Below are 15573 nucleotides of genomic sequence, written 5' to 3'. Positions count from 1 at the left end.
TTTTTATTTAAATTAACGTATATATATATATTGTTCCCCTGTGCACTTTAGGTTATGCAAAATTTAAAATGTTTCCCGAGCGAGCATAGACTGTTCTTTAGGGTTTTCTGTATCACAAACACTGAATTTTCAGATTTTATTATATAGACATATTCATTTTTTAAAAAGCATGTACTATGGTCTTTTTGTTTTAAATTACTGTATGTCTTTTGGTCAAAATGTATATAGATTAATTTCCAGTATTGCAATGCGTTACGATTTTTTATTACATCCTTTGTTATCAAATGTTTTTAGACAAATGTGTTTATTAGCTACGCTTTTCTTTACGTAGCCTGCCATCAAATGTTTGCCATACATTTAGACTTATAAGCAATCTATATCTGTTTGAAAGTGCAGCTACGATCAGTGTATCAAAATCAATGGAGCGATCCTAGATCCGGGGTAGTAAATGTGTTCACACACCCCCATCCAGTATTGGACAATAAGTTCACACCTCCATTTCCGATTGGTTAACTCGCCTTTAAAACGGAAGGGCGCCTTAACTATTAAGCCTTTGAAAAAGCCCGACCGGAGTCGGGGGAAACGCGTCAGGCAAGCTATGTAAGCTATCACAAATAACTACAATATATATATATGTGTGTGTGTTTATGTATATATATGTCTGAAAAATACATATATACACATATAAATACATCTGTACACACACACACGCACACACATATATATATATATATATATATATATATATATATATATATATGTGTGTATATATATACAGGGAGTGCAGAATTATTAGGCAAATGAGTATTTTGACCACATCATCCTCTTTATGCATGTTGTCTTACTCCAAGCTGTATAGGCTCGAAAGCCTACTACCAATTAAGCATATTAGGTGATGTGCATCTCTGTAATGAGAAGGGGTGTGGTCTAATGACATCAACCCCCTATATCAGGTGTGCATAATTATTAGGCAACTTCCTTTCCTTTGGCAAAATGGGTCAAAAGAAGGACTTGACAGGCTCAGAAAAGTCAAAAATAGTGAGATATCTTGCAGAGGGATGCAGCACTCTTAAAATTGCAAAGCTTCTGAAGCGTGATCATCGAACAATCAAGCGTTTCATTCAAAATAGTCAACAGGGTCGCAAGAAGCGTGTGGAAAAACCAAGGCGCAAAATAACTGCCCATGAACTGAGAAAAGTCAAGCGTTCAGCTGCCAAGATGAAACTTGCCACCAGTTTGGCCATATTTCAGAGCTGCAACATCACTGGAGTGCCCAAAAGCACAAGGTGTGCAATACTCAGAGACATGGCCAAGGTAAGAAAGGCTGAAAGACGACCACCACTGAACAAGACACACAAGCTGAAACGTCAAGACTGGGCCAAGAAATATCTCAAGACTGATTTTTCTAAGGTTTTATGGACTGATGAAATGAGAGTGAGTCTTGATGGGCCAGATGGATGGGCCCGTGGCTGGATTGGTAAAGGGCAGAAAGCTCCAGTCCGACTCAGACGCCAGCAAGGTGGAGGTGGAGTACTGGTTTGGGCTGGTATCATCAAAGATGAGCTTGTGGGGCCTTTTCGGGTTGAGGATGGAGTCAAGCTCAACTCCCAGTCCTACTGCCAGTTTCTGGAAGACACCTTCTTCAAGCAGTGGTACAGGAAGAAGTCTGCATCCTTCAAGAAAAACATGATTTTCATGCAGGACAATGCTCCATCACACGCGTCCAAGTACTCCACAGCGTGGCTGGCAAGAAAGGGTATAAAAGAATAAAATCTAATGACATGGCCTCCTTGTTCACCTGATCTGAACCCCATTGAGAACATGTGGTCCATCATCAAATGTGAGATTTACAAGGAGGGAAAACAGTACACCTCTCTGAACAGTGTCTGGGAGGCTGTGGTTGCTGCTGCACGCAATGTTGATGGTGCACAGATCAAAACACTGACAGAATCCATGGATGGCAGGCTTTTGAGTGTCCTTGCAAAGAAAGTTGGCTATATTGGTCACTGATTTGTTTTTGTTTTGTTTTTGAATGTCAGAAATGTATATTTGTGAATGTTGAGATGTTATATTGGTTTCACTGGTAAAAATAAATAATTGAAATGGGTATATATTTGTTTTTTGTTAAGTTGCCTAATAATTATGCAGAGTAAGAGTCACCTGCACACACAGATATCCCCCTAAAATAGCTATAACTAAAAACAAACTAAAAACTACTTCCAAAACTATTCAGCTTTGATATTAATGAGTTTTTTGGGTTCATTGAGAACATGGTTGTTGTTCAATAATAAAATGAATCCTCAAAAATACAACTTGCCTAATAATTCTGCACTCCCTGTATATATAGCAATGAACAAATGGCAGCACTCACTGGTCCTTTAAATGTATGATTTATTTTTTCGTCTGAGGAAGGGGATATGGTCCCCGAAACGTCACAAAATAAATCATACATTTAAAGGACCAGTGAGTGCTGCCATTTGTTCATTGCTATCATTCAACTCCTGCATGCACCCTGGCAGATCGACCTAAGAAGTGAGAGTGCTCTCCAGCTGCTCATATTTTTATATATATATATATACTGTATATATTACACACTCATATACATAGTTAGACATATGTATGTATCTCCATGTTAAAGCCCTTTGTATGCCTTTTTCTAACAACTGAGACCTCAGTTCTTTGAGCCCTTATAACTTTTTTATGTAATATTTTTTTTTATAATTTTTATTAGACAGTGTTATTATGAGTGTATCTGTACTTTTATATATAATTTTATTGTGTTTTGTGCGCAACAGTAATAGTTAACCAGATCTCTGAAGTTGCGTTATCCTGACCCGTTACATTCAATTGCGTTTAAGTGAACACGTTAACTTTCAACCTGTAATATGTGTGCTACTTCTAACACGTGCAAATAGCTGCGATAAACCCCTTATTGATCGCTTACAACAGTTAGCACACCACTCGTAATCTAGCTCTTAATAGGATAACATAATATTTCAAAATTAGTGAATTCTTTGTGCAATTTGCTTTGGGTGTTTTAAGGTGGTGCAGTCTAAAGAGAGCTATGGAAACCATCAGTGGGTAGAGCTAATACTTAGAAACATAGAATTTGACGGTAGAAAAGAACCAAAAAGGCCCATCAAGTCTACCCATATTACATGTTACTTTTTCCTTAGGATAGCCTTATGCATGTTCCAGGCATTTTTAAATTCCTTTACAGTCTTTGTGTTTACCACCTCAAATGGAAGTTTATTCGATGAATCCACTAAGCTGCTTAATTGATTGCTCTGCCGGATAATGTTGGAAACTATGCAGTTTCTAAGGAGCTGTCTGCTAAAATAAAATATTTTTGTCAATACAATTTCACTATTTTCAGTTCAGTCTGTAATTGTATTAATATTATTGTTTTCAGGCCGTTAGCACTGATCCTGTACCTGTGAAACTGCACTATGATAAAGCGCATGACCAAGTCTGGGTTCTAAGCTGGGGTACTATGGAGAAGACATCTTCCACACTTCAGGTACCATATCTGTGTTTTGTTACAATTGTTTATTATTACATAATGATTTTGTTGTAAATAGCATTATGACATTATATTTGTTTTTACTTAATACTGATATAACTGGAGTGCCCCCTTGATGGATATTATTTTTAAAAAAATAATGTATTTAATAATCATTTATTTTATGTTGTGCACATTCTCCATTATTTTTGGTAACGTTTTCAATATTTTTTTTTTACTAAGTTGCATTAACGGAACATTAAACTATATATATTCTGTAATGTATAATGCTGCTTTGTTTTGTCAAATAAGTGTATTTATTTTTTCTTTTCACTTATTTCCCTGTCTCCCATATAACAAGATGTTTGCTAAACAATTACAAATCTGTACATGTATATGGTATATGAATGTGCACTGTTGTTCACACATAGGCAATAGAGCAAAGAAAGGGGCATCCCCTTTTGTGTCTTAGCATTGATTCTACTCGGTTAATTAGTTATGATTTATTTAAAGGGATAGTAAATCCCAAAATTGTATTTTATGATTCAGATAGAACATACAATTTTAAACAACTTTCCAATTTAATTCTATTATCAAATTTTCTTCACTTTTTTGTTATTTATTGCTAAAAGGACAGCATTGCTCTACTGACAGGAAGCTGAAAATATCTATTTAGCCAATCACAAGAGACAAATGTGTGCAGGCACCAATTAGGAGCAGCTCCCACTAGTGTATGATATGTGCGTATTAATTTTTTAACAAGGGATACTAAGAGAAAAAAGCACATTTGAAAATAGAAGTGAATTTAAAAGTGTCTTAAAATGATATGCTCTATCTGAATCATGCAAGTTTAATTTTGACTTTCCTATCCCTTTAAGTGTTTTTTGTTTTTATTTAAACAATCAAATGAAATAGAATTTCTAATCTCTATCTACAACTAAATATAAATATATATTTATATATACTCATTCATTTTCTTACAAGCTCACAGTATGTTGGTGAGAAAAGACAGCCTGATACCTTCCCCTAAATTCATTAACAAGGTCATGTTATATAAATGTATTGAGCACTTCACCTATCTTTCTACGCATATTGTTAATATTTAAAACAATTACTGCTGCAACAAAATACAGTTATTGAAAATGTCTGCAAGTGTAGAATATTTGCATGTCTGTTTTGTTATATGAAGGAAGTCTTGCTGGATAGAAAGAGGAGTGTCTCATAAAACGTTCAGACAGAATGAGGGGCATTCGGTTTGTTCTGGGAGTGTGATCATGATTTTTCACTTTAACTTCCAAGTTGCAATGCTGCAGAATGTCTTTTTTTTTCCCCCATGGGATATAAATTTAATAAACAGATTTTATTGAAGCTAGGCTATTGTGTCCTCACTACTATTTCAAACAATATTGTTCTAGGTTTATAAATTAAACAATTTTTTTTATTTTAATATTCCTTTAATGGCTGTAATTAAATGTTTAATATCTCTTTAAATGCACTAATTATTTTTTTATGGTAATATCCCTTTAAGAGCAGTATTTTTTTTTTAAATATTCCTTTAAGAACAGTATCTAACAAAATAGTATTTTTTTTTTTTTTAGTTTGGTGAGATTGTTGAAATCAGGGCTATCTTTAGGGGGTGTGCAAACTTATGTGATCTGGTGTGCAAACTTATGTGATCTGGTGTGCAAAGCTATTGAAGATGCCAGAGCCACACAGAAGGCTCCATGTACGAAGCAGCGAAAGCTGCTCCGGAGCCTTTGCGGGGCAAGTTCGCATATGCGAGCCTGCTTCCCGCAATGTAAGAAGCAGCGGTCATTAGACTGCTGCTTCCTACAGCCTACGCCACCTCTTAGGTGGCGAAGCAAAATCACAGAGAGCACGCTCGCTCTCGGTGATTGACAGCCCCTTCAGTCGCATGATTGGTCGCGCGATTGAAGGGGCGGGCATTACACACTCCGATGAGTGTTTAATGGTACATACGGGCAAGCGGATCAATAGATCCGCTGCCCGTGTGTAGCGGAGGTGGGCGGACAGCTTCGCGAGTTAAGAAGCTGCCCGCCTCTTAGTACATGGCGCCCAGAGTATGGAGTACAGCAATGGTGGAAGGAAAGCCAATAACTCTTTACATTACAATTATTGTGACACCCTCTTATCAATTCTAGTAGTTGCAATTGTTGTGCTGTCAACCTTTATAAAGGCAAAAGTTTTTGGTGCTTGTGCATGTTTACATAAAGTGATGAAGTATCACTACCTATACAAAGTCATAGAGGGCTCAGTCATCAGCTAAAGGCATGAAATAATTCACACAAAGGGATTCAAAATACTCTCTTTATGTATTATCAAGGGTGTGTAATCAACGTTACACCAGCAGATTAAATGATTGCTCTTTGTGTGTTACTGGCATCCAAGGAGAGTAACAATGCTATTCTGTGTGTGTTTTTGGCACAAGGGGGTTAAATCCTTGCTATTACCTGAGATGTTATACATTGTTGCAAACACTGCTGCCATATAGCATATTCCTGTGCTTACCTTGGTATTCTATCATAGAAAGGGGCACATTTTTATCCTGGCAATTCATAAGTACACTGACTAATGTTATCATAAAACTTTAATTTTGACTTCCATGGTCCTTTTAGTAATTGTTTAATCTATTTAGCTAATGCAAGTTACCAGTAGTAGATCTATCATTTAGTTTACTAATCTAAAATTTGGATAATATGGGATTACATTTATGCAGAGCTGAAATTGTTCAATACTGTCTAACAAATTGATAACATGTAGAAGACGGGTCCATTATTAATGAAGTTCTTTGAGATCTGTGGGGAACGGAATCGTTTGTTTTTAGGAGATATAATTGTACTTGAACACAATCAGCTAGATTATGAGTTTTGAGCGCTATAGGGATTTTAACGACAGCCACAAAAGCAGCGTTATTTCATCTCCCTATAGCGCTGCTATTACAAGTTTTAAAAAAGCAGGCTTGTGCGGGTGATATGGTTGCGTTGAGCTCCATTCCGTACCGAAATCAAGCGCTGCTTTGACATGCTCGTGCACGATTTACCCATAGACATTAATGGGGAGAGCTGGCAAAAAAAAAACTAACACCTGTGATTGCGGAATGAAAAGCTCCGTAACGCAGCCCCATTGATGTCTATGGGGAAAGAAAAAGTTACGTTTAAACCTAACACCCTAACATAAACCCCGAGTCTAAACACCCCGAATCTGCAATTCCCAACATTGCCGCCACCTACATACAGTTATTAACCCCTAATCTGCTGCCCCGATATTGCAGACACCTACATAAAACTATTAACCCCTAATCTCATGCTCCCTATGTCGCCGCCACTATACTAAAGTTATTAACCCCTAAACCTCTGTCTTCCCACATCACTACCACTAAATAAATCCATTAACCCCTAAACCTAACGTAACCCTAAGCCTAACACCCCCTAACTTTAACATAATTAAAATACAGCTAAACTAAAGTTACAATTATTAACTAAATAATAGCTATTTTAAACTAAATACAAACTTACCTGTAAAATAAAACCTAAGCTAGCTACAATATAACTAATAGTTATATTATAGCTAGCTTAGGTTGTATTTTTATTTCACAGGTAAGTTTGTATTTATTTTAACTAGGTAGACTAGTTAGTAAATAGTTATTAACTATTTACTAACTACCTAGTTAAAATAAATACAAACTTACCTGTCAAATAAAACCTAACCTGCCTTACACTAAAACCTAACATTACAAAAAAAATAAAACTAAAATTACTAAAAATAAAAATAACTAACGGCTAGATTACGAGCTTTGCGGTAAGAGGGGTGCAGTGTTAACTTGCACGTTATTGTCACCGCTCACTTACCTACAGCACTGGTATTACAGGTTTTCCTAAACCCGGCGTTATCAGGCAAGAAGTAAGCGTAGAGTAAAAAATGTGCTCTATACCACACTCCACTACCAGCGCTGCTTAAGTCAGCGGTGAGCTGGTTCTACGTGCTCGTGCACAATTTCCCAATAAACATCAATGGGGAGAGCCTTCTGAAAAAAAGTCTAACATCTGCAATAAAGCAGTGTAAAGCTCCGTAACGCAGCCCCATTGATTCCATGGGGAAACTAAATTTATGTTTACACCTAACACCCTAACATGAACCCCTAATGAATCTAAACACCCCTAATCTCATTAACCCCTAATCTGCCGCCCCAACATTGCCAACATCTACATTATACTTATTAACCCCTAATCTGCTGCCCCCAACATCGCCGACACCTACATTATATTTATGAACCCCGAATCTGCCGCCCCCAACGTCGCCGCCACTATAATAAACATATTAACCCCTAAAGTGCCGCACTCCCACATCGCAAACACTAGTTAAATATTATTAACCCTTAATCTGCTGCCCCTAACATCGCCGCCACCTACCTACATTTATTAACCCCTAATCTGCCGCCCCCAACGTTGCCGCCACTATAACTAAATTTATTAACCCATAAACCTAAGTCTAACCCTAACCCTAACAACCCCTAACCTTAATATAATTAAAAGAAATCTAAATAAAAATTCCTATCATTACCTAAATAATTCCTATTTAAAACTAAATACTTACCTGTAAAATAAACCCTAAGATAGCTACAATATAACTGATAGTTAAATTGTAGTTAGCTTAGGTTTTTTTTTTATTTTACAGGCAAGTTTGTATTTATTTTAACTAGGTAGAATAGTTACTATAAAGTTATTAACTATTTACTAATTACCTAGCTAAAACAAATACAAATTTACCTGTAAAATAAGACCTAACCTGAGCTACACTAAAACCTAACCTTACACTACAATTAAATAATGCCTAGATTTAGAGTTCTGGGTTAGCCGTCAAAACCAGTGTTGGGGGGTCCTAACGCTGGTTTTGGCTGCCCGCTGGTATTTAGAGTCAGTCAGGAAAGGGCTAACGCTCACTTTCCAGCCGCGACTTTTCCATACCGCAGATCCCCCTACGCCAATTGTGTATCCTATCTTTTCAATGGGATCTTTCTAACGCTGGTATTTAGAGTCTTGGCTGAAATGAGCGTTAGAAATCTAACGACAAGACTCCAGCCGCAGAGAAAAGCCAGGAGTTCAGAGCTTTCTGGGCTAACGCCGGTTTATAAAGCTCTTAACTACTGTGCTCTAAACACTAACACCCGAGGTCCCCCCACATCGCCGCCACTATATTAAATTTTTTTAATCCCTAATCTGCCGACCGCACACCGCCGCCACCTACATTATCCCTATGTACTCCTAATCTGCTGCCCCTAACACCGCCAACACCTACATAATATTTATTAACCCCTAATCTGCCCCCCCAACGTTGCCGCTACCTACCTACAATTATTAACCCTTAATCTGCTGACTGGACCTCACCGCTACTATAATAAATGTATTAACCCCTAATCCACCTCACTCCCGCCTCAAAAACCATATAATAAATAGTATTAACCCCTAATCTGCCCTCCCTAACATCGCCGACACCTAACTTCAAGTATTAACCCCTAATCTGCTGACCGGACCTCGCTACTACTCTAATAAATGTATTAACCCCAAAATATAAGTCTAACCCTAACACCCCCCTAAGTTAAATATAATATTTATCTAACGAAATAAAATAAATCTTATTAAATAAATTATTCCTATTTAAAGCTAAATACTTACCTGTAAAATAAATCCTAATATAGCTACAATATAACGAATAATTATATTGTAGCTATTTTAGGATTAATATTTATTTTACAGGCAACTTTGTATTTATTTTAACCAGGTACAATAGCTATTAAATAGTTATTAACTATTTAATAACTACATAGCTAAAAGAAATACAAAATTACCAGTAAAATAAATCCTAACCGAAGTTACAATTAAACCTAACACTACACTATCAATAAATTAAATACAAATACCTACAAATAAATACAAATAAATACACTAACTAAAGTACAAAAAATAAATACAGAACTAAGTTACAAAAAATAAAAAAATAATTTACAAACATTAGAAAAATAACACAACAATTTTAAGCTAATGACACCTACTCTAAGCCCCCTAATAAAATAACAAAGCCCCCAAAATAAAAAAATGCCCTACCCTATTCTACAATAAAAATTGTAAAGCTCTTTTACCTTACCAGCCCTTAAAAGGGCCTTTTGCGGGGCATGCCCCAAAGAATTCTGCTCTTTTGCCTGTAAAAAAAAAAATACAATACCCCCCCCAACATTACAACCCACCACCCACATACCCCTAATCTAACCCAAACCCCCCTTAAATAAACCTAACACTAAGCCCCTGAAGATCTCCCTACCTTGTCTTCACCACGCCGGGTATCACCGATCCGTCCAGAAGAGGGTCCGAAGCCTTCATCCAATCCGGGCAATGTCTTCATCCAAGCGGGGGCTGAAGAGGTCCATCATCTGGCTGAAGTCTTCATCCAAGCGGGGGCTGAAGAGGTCCATCATCCGGCTGAAGTCTTCATCCAAACAGGGGCTGAAGAGGTCCATCATCTGGCTGAAGTCTTCTATCAAGCGGCATCTTCAATCTTCTTTCTTCCGGCTCCATCTTCATCCTGCCAACGCGTAACATCCTTCCTCCGCGACGAACTCCCGACGAATGAAGGTTCCTTTAAGGGACGTCATCCAAGATGGGGTCCCTCGAATTCCGATTGGCTGATAGGATTCTATCAGCCAATCGGAATTAAGGCAGGAATAATCTGATTGGCTGATGGAATCAGCAAATCAGATTCAAGTTCAATCCGATTGGCTGATCCAATCAGCCAATCAGATTGAGCTTGCATTCTATTGGCTGTTCCGATCAGCCAATAGAATGCGAGCTCAATCTGATTGGCTGATCCAATCAGCCAATCGGATTGAACTTGATTGAACTTGATTGAATCAGAATTTTCCTACCTTAATTCCGATTGGCTGATAGAATCCTATCAGCCAATCGGAATTCGAGGGACGCCATCTTGGATGACGTCCCTTAAAGGAACCTTCATTCGTTGGGAGTTCGTCGTGGAGGAAGGATGTTCCGCGTCGGCGGGATGAAGATGGAGCCGGAAGAAAGAAGATTGAAGATGCCGCTTGATAGAAGACTTCAGCCGGATGATGGACCTCTTCAGCCCCCGTTTGGATGAAGACTTCAGCCGGATGATGAACCTCTTCAGCCCCCGCTTGGATGACAACTTCAGCCGGATGATGGACCTCTTCAGCCCCCGCTTGGATGAAGACATCGCCCGGATTGGATGAAGACTTCGGACCCTCTTCTGGACGGATCGGTGATACCCGGCGTGGTGAAGACAAGGTAGGAAGATCTTCAGGGGCTTAGTGTTAGGTTTATTTAAGGGGGGTTTGGGTTAGATTAGGGGTATGTGGGTGGTGAGTTGTAATGTTGGGGGGGTATTGTATGTTATTTTTTCAAGCAAAAGAGCTGATTTCTTTGGGGCATGCCCCGCAAAAGGCCCTTTTAAGGGCTGGTAAGGTAAAAGAGCTTTACAATGTTTATTGTAGAATAGGGTAGGGCATTTTTTTTTATTTTGGGGGGCTTTGTTATTTTTTTAGGGGGCTTAGAGTAGGTGTAATTAGTTTAAAATTCTTGTAATCTTTTTTTTATTTTTTTTTATTTAGTGGGGTTTTTTTTGTAATTTAGTGTTTGTTTGTTTTTTGTAATTTAGTTTAGTTGATTTAATTGTAGATTATTGTAGGTAGTTTATTTAATTAATTTATTGATAGTGTAGTGTTAGGTTTAATTGTAACTTAGGTTAGGATTTATTTTACAGGTAATTTTGTAATTATGTTAACTAGGTAGCTATTAAGTAGTTATTAACTATTTAATAGCTATTGTACCTGGTTAAAATAAATACAAAGTTGCCTGTAAAATAAATATTAATCCTAAAATAGCTACAATATAATTATTTGTTATATTGTAGCTATATTAGGGTTTATTTTACAGGTAAGTATTTAGCTTTAAATAGGAATAATTTATTTAATAAGATTTATTTTATTTTGTTAGATAAAAATTACATTTAACTTAGGGGGGTGTTAGGGTTAGACTTAGCTTTAGGGGTTAATACATTTATTAGAGTAGCGGTCAGGACCGGTCGGCAGATTAGGGGTTAATAATTGTAGGTAGGTAGCGGCGACGTTGGGGGAGGGCAGATAAATAATAATAAATATAATATAGGGGTCGGCGGGGGTTAGGGGTAGCAGATTAGGGGTTCATAGGGATAACGTAGGTTGCAGCGGTATACGGAGCGGCAGATTAGGGGTTAAAAATAATATGCAGGGATCAGCGATAGCAGGGGCGGCAGATTAGGAGTTAAAAAGTGTAAGGTTAGGGGTGTTTAGACTCGGGGTTCATGTTAGGGTGTTAGGTGCAGACATAGGAAGTGTTTCCCCATAGGAAACAATAGGGCTGCATTAGGAGCTGAACCCTGCTCTTTTGCAGGTGTTAGGTTTTTTTTCAGCTCAAACTGCCCCATTGTTTCCTATGGGGGAATTGTGCATGAGCACATTTTTGAAGCTGGCCGCGTCCGTAAGCACCGCTGGTATTGAGAGTTGCAGTGGCGGTAAATTATGCTATACGCTCCCTTTTTGGAGCCTAACGCAGCCCTTCTGTGAACTCTAAATACCAGCGGTATTTAAAAGGTGCGGGGGGAAAAAACACGCGTAGCTAACGCACCCCTTTGGCCACAGAACTCTAAATCTAGGTGTAAATTACCTAAATTAAATACAATTACCTAAATTACAAAAAAAAAAAAACCCACTAAATTACACAATATAAAAAACAAATTATCAGATATTTAAACTAATTACACGTAATCTAATAGCCCTATCAAAATAAAAAAGCCCCCCCCCCAAAAAAAACCCTAGCCTAAACTAAACTACCAATAGCCCTTAAAATGGCCTTTTGCCATAACTTTAGTTATGAGTTTTATGCTACAGCTTTGTAGCATAAAACTCATAACTACTGACTTTAGAATGCATTTCGAATCTTGCAGGATAGGCTGTACCGCTCACTTTTTGGCCTCCAAAAAAAGCTTGTAATACCGGCGCTATGAAAGTCCCATTGAAAAAAGACTTTATGCAAATTGCGTGAGTTAATTTGTGGTACGGCCAAAAAAGTGTGAGGGACAGCAGTACCTACAAGACTCATAATAGCAGCGGTAGTGAAAAAGCAGCGTGATGAGCCTTAACGCTGCTTTTTTACTCATAACGCAAAACTAGTAATCTAGCCGTAAATTACATAAAAAAACAAACACAAAATTACAAAAAAATAAGAAACAGATTATCAAAAATAAAAAAGAATTACACCTAATCTAATAGCCATTTCAAAATAAAAAAAGCCCTAGCCTACAATAAACTACCAATGGCCCTTAAAAGGGCCTTTTGTGGGGCATTGCCCCAAAGATAACAGCTCTTTTACCTGTAAAAAAATACAAACACCCCCCCAACAGTAAAACCCACCACCCCCACAACCAACCCCCCCAATAAAATAACTATCTAAAAAAAACCTAAGCTCCCCATTGCCCTGAAAAGAGCATTTGTATGGTCATTGTCCTTAAAAGGGCATTCAGCCCTTTTTCATTGCCCTGAAAGGGCATTTAGCTCTTTTAAGATAGCCCAAACCCTAATCTAAAAAAATAAACCCACCCAAAAAAAGTTTAAAAAAAACCTAACACTAACCCCCGACGATCCCCAAGGCGAAGTCCTCATCCATGCGGCAAGAAGTCTTCATCCAGACGGCATCTTCAATCTTCATCCATCTGGCGCAGAGCAGGTCCATCCTGAAGACATCCGGCGGGGAGCTTTCTCTTCATACGGTCGCCTCTGTAAACTTGAACTTCAATGCAAGTGACATCATCCAAGATGGCGTCCCTTGCATTCCTATTGGCTGAAAGATTTCAATCAGCCATTAGGATTAGAGCTGCTAAAATCCTATTAGCTGTTTCAATCAGCCAATAGGATGAGAGCGGTGTGGGCGGACAGGGCTGGACTGGGAATAAAAAGCAGCCCTGGAAAAATATGAAGACAAGCCCTATTTTATGTTGAGCCGGTAGAATGCAAATGCCCCATTTTTCTCAAAGGGCATTACTGGGATACTCCTCCCCTAATATTTTTAAATTATATTACTTTGTATTAAACAAAAATGCCAGATTGATGTTATATAGCAAAACTACAACCCAATTGAATCAATTAATCACCCCTTTAAATTGTAGCTTTCCAGCCCCAGCTGCTGCAGCCCACTGGGAAATCTCCTGGTATCCTGGTAGGCCAATCCGGCCCTGTGGGCGGATGGCAGATTAGGGGTTAATTATATTTAAATAGTGTTTGCGATGCGGGAGGGCAGCGGTTTAGGGGCTAATAGGTTTATTATAGTGGCGACGATGTCGGGGAGTGGCGGAATAAGGGTTAATACATTTTAATAGTGGCGGCGATGTCCGGAGCGGCAGATTAGGGGTCAATAACATTATTATAGTGTCTGCAATGCGGGAGGCCCTCAGTTTAGGGGTTAATAGATAGCTTATTGGTTTTAGTGTACTTTTTAACACTTTAGTTATGAGTTTTATGGTACAGCTTTGTAACGTAAAACTCATAACTACTGATTTTAGATGGCGGTACGGATCTTGTGGTTATAGAGTGTACCACTCACTTTTTGGCCTCCCAGGCAAACTCGTAATACCGGCAATATGATGTTGCGTGACAGGCTAAAAGGTGTGCGGTACACTTATAACGACAAGACTTGTAATAGCAGCGTTAGGGAAAACGAAGCGTTATGGGCCATAACAATGCTATTTGACTCATAACGCAAAACTCGTAATCTAGCTGAATAATTGTATTTGGAATATGCCACAATGATCTGTATTGCAAACATACCTGTTTTGTTAGCAGGTATACATAACATTAAGTGATTTTATAGTTTTATGCCTGTTATGTTTTTTTTCTCTCTCATATAACTATGTTGGTTTAGATATCAGGAAAAGGATTATCTGTTTTATCAGAGTATTTTGTACAAGGTAGAAAAGTGTGTCTCATTTTCTTTTATTCTTTGCACACTACATGACAGATTACATTCTACTCTATAAGCCTGTGATGAATAAGCCCTTGACAAGCTTATTAGCAGTGATTTTTTTTTTAGCTGGTTGTCACAACTTTCCCATAACATAAGTATGAAACATACTTCTAAAATGATCAGTTGCCTTAAAAGCTTCAATACTTTTTCTGAAACGATCATATGTCATGCTGTATATTATTTTGTATTCCCTTTTGGATCATATCTAAGACCTAGAGATACTAAGTGTAAAAGAATAAAAGAATTACAATTTATGTGGCACAGAACAGTATATTCAATAAGGTATATTATCTTGAAGCCAGATAGCACTAACTATTTATATAGAGGACAGCAGCCCATCTCCGCATACCAATCAACTCTCTGTAATAATTATAGAGCATGACAGCCATCATCCAAAAAAATGGAATGGACCTGGCCAGAGTATACAGATGATCACCATGAGGAATGTGATCACATGTAGTATTAGGTAACAGAGTTGACCATGGAAATAGTTTCCCCTATCCATTTGCAAAACACCCTGGTGCCTAGTGTTTCTGATCAACATTCTACGATGGGCTAAGCAATCTATATATATATATGCACTTTAATATAGCTATGTGAACATAATAATCTATACCTACGTTTACAGCCCTCAACTCCTTCTTTTGATATTCTACGATGGGGGACATGCAAACAGATTATTTTTAATAACATAAGTCCAGCTTAATGGTATTGGAGCTGTATAAGAACCGCAGCCCCCACAAGAAGAGTATAGAGAAGGTGCATCTGCTAATGGACACTTCTTTATTGCACGCAAGGTCATTAGACATGTATGTGATGACATCACTACACTTTGACATGTGTCATAGATACATATAATTTTCCAATATATCCTTTAAGGAATGTAGACATTTGGTAGTGCAAAAGATCACTTAACAATGTACTCAGCAGAGAAGGAAAGAATAGGACACCCACAAATCATTCTCTGCTCTA

General features: G+C 37.9%; 1 protein-coding gene across 1 annotated transcript in view; it reads left to right on the top strand.

Moving 5' to 3' along the window:
- FSTL5 (follistatin like 5) overlaps positions 1–15573 on the top strand; it is a 1363343-nt gene that overhangs the window by 1240851 nt on the left and 106919 nt on the right. Inside the window, exon 13 of the mRNA XM_053703797.1 lies at positions 3413–3520. Within this exon, the coding sequence (XP_053559772.1) occupies positions 3413–3520 (108 nt within the window). The remainder of the gene's footprint in view (positions 1–3412; positions 3521–15573) is intronic.

This window comes from Bombina bombina, chromosome 2 (genome assembly GCF_027579735.1).
Source record: "Bombina bombina isolate aBomBom1 chromosome 2, aBomBom1.pri, whole genome shotgun sequence".
NCBI classification, from domain to species: Eukaryota; Metazoa; Chordata; class Amphibia; order Anura; family Bombinatoridae; genus Bombina; species Bombina bombina.
This window is presented reverse-complemented; position numbering and strand designations above follow the sequence as displayed.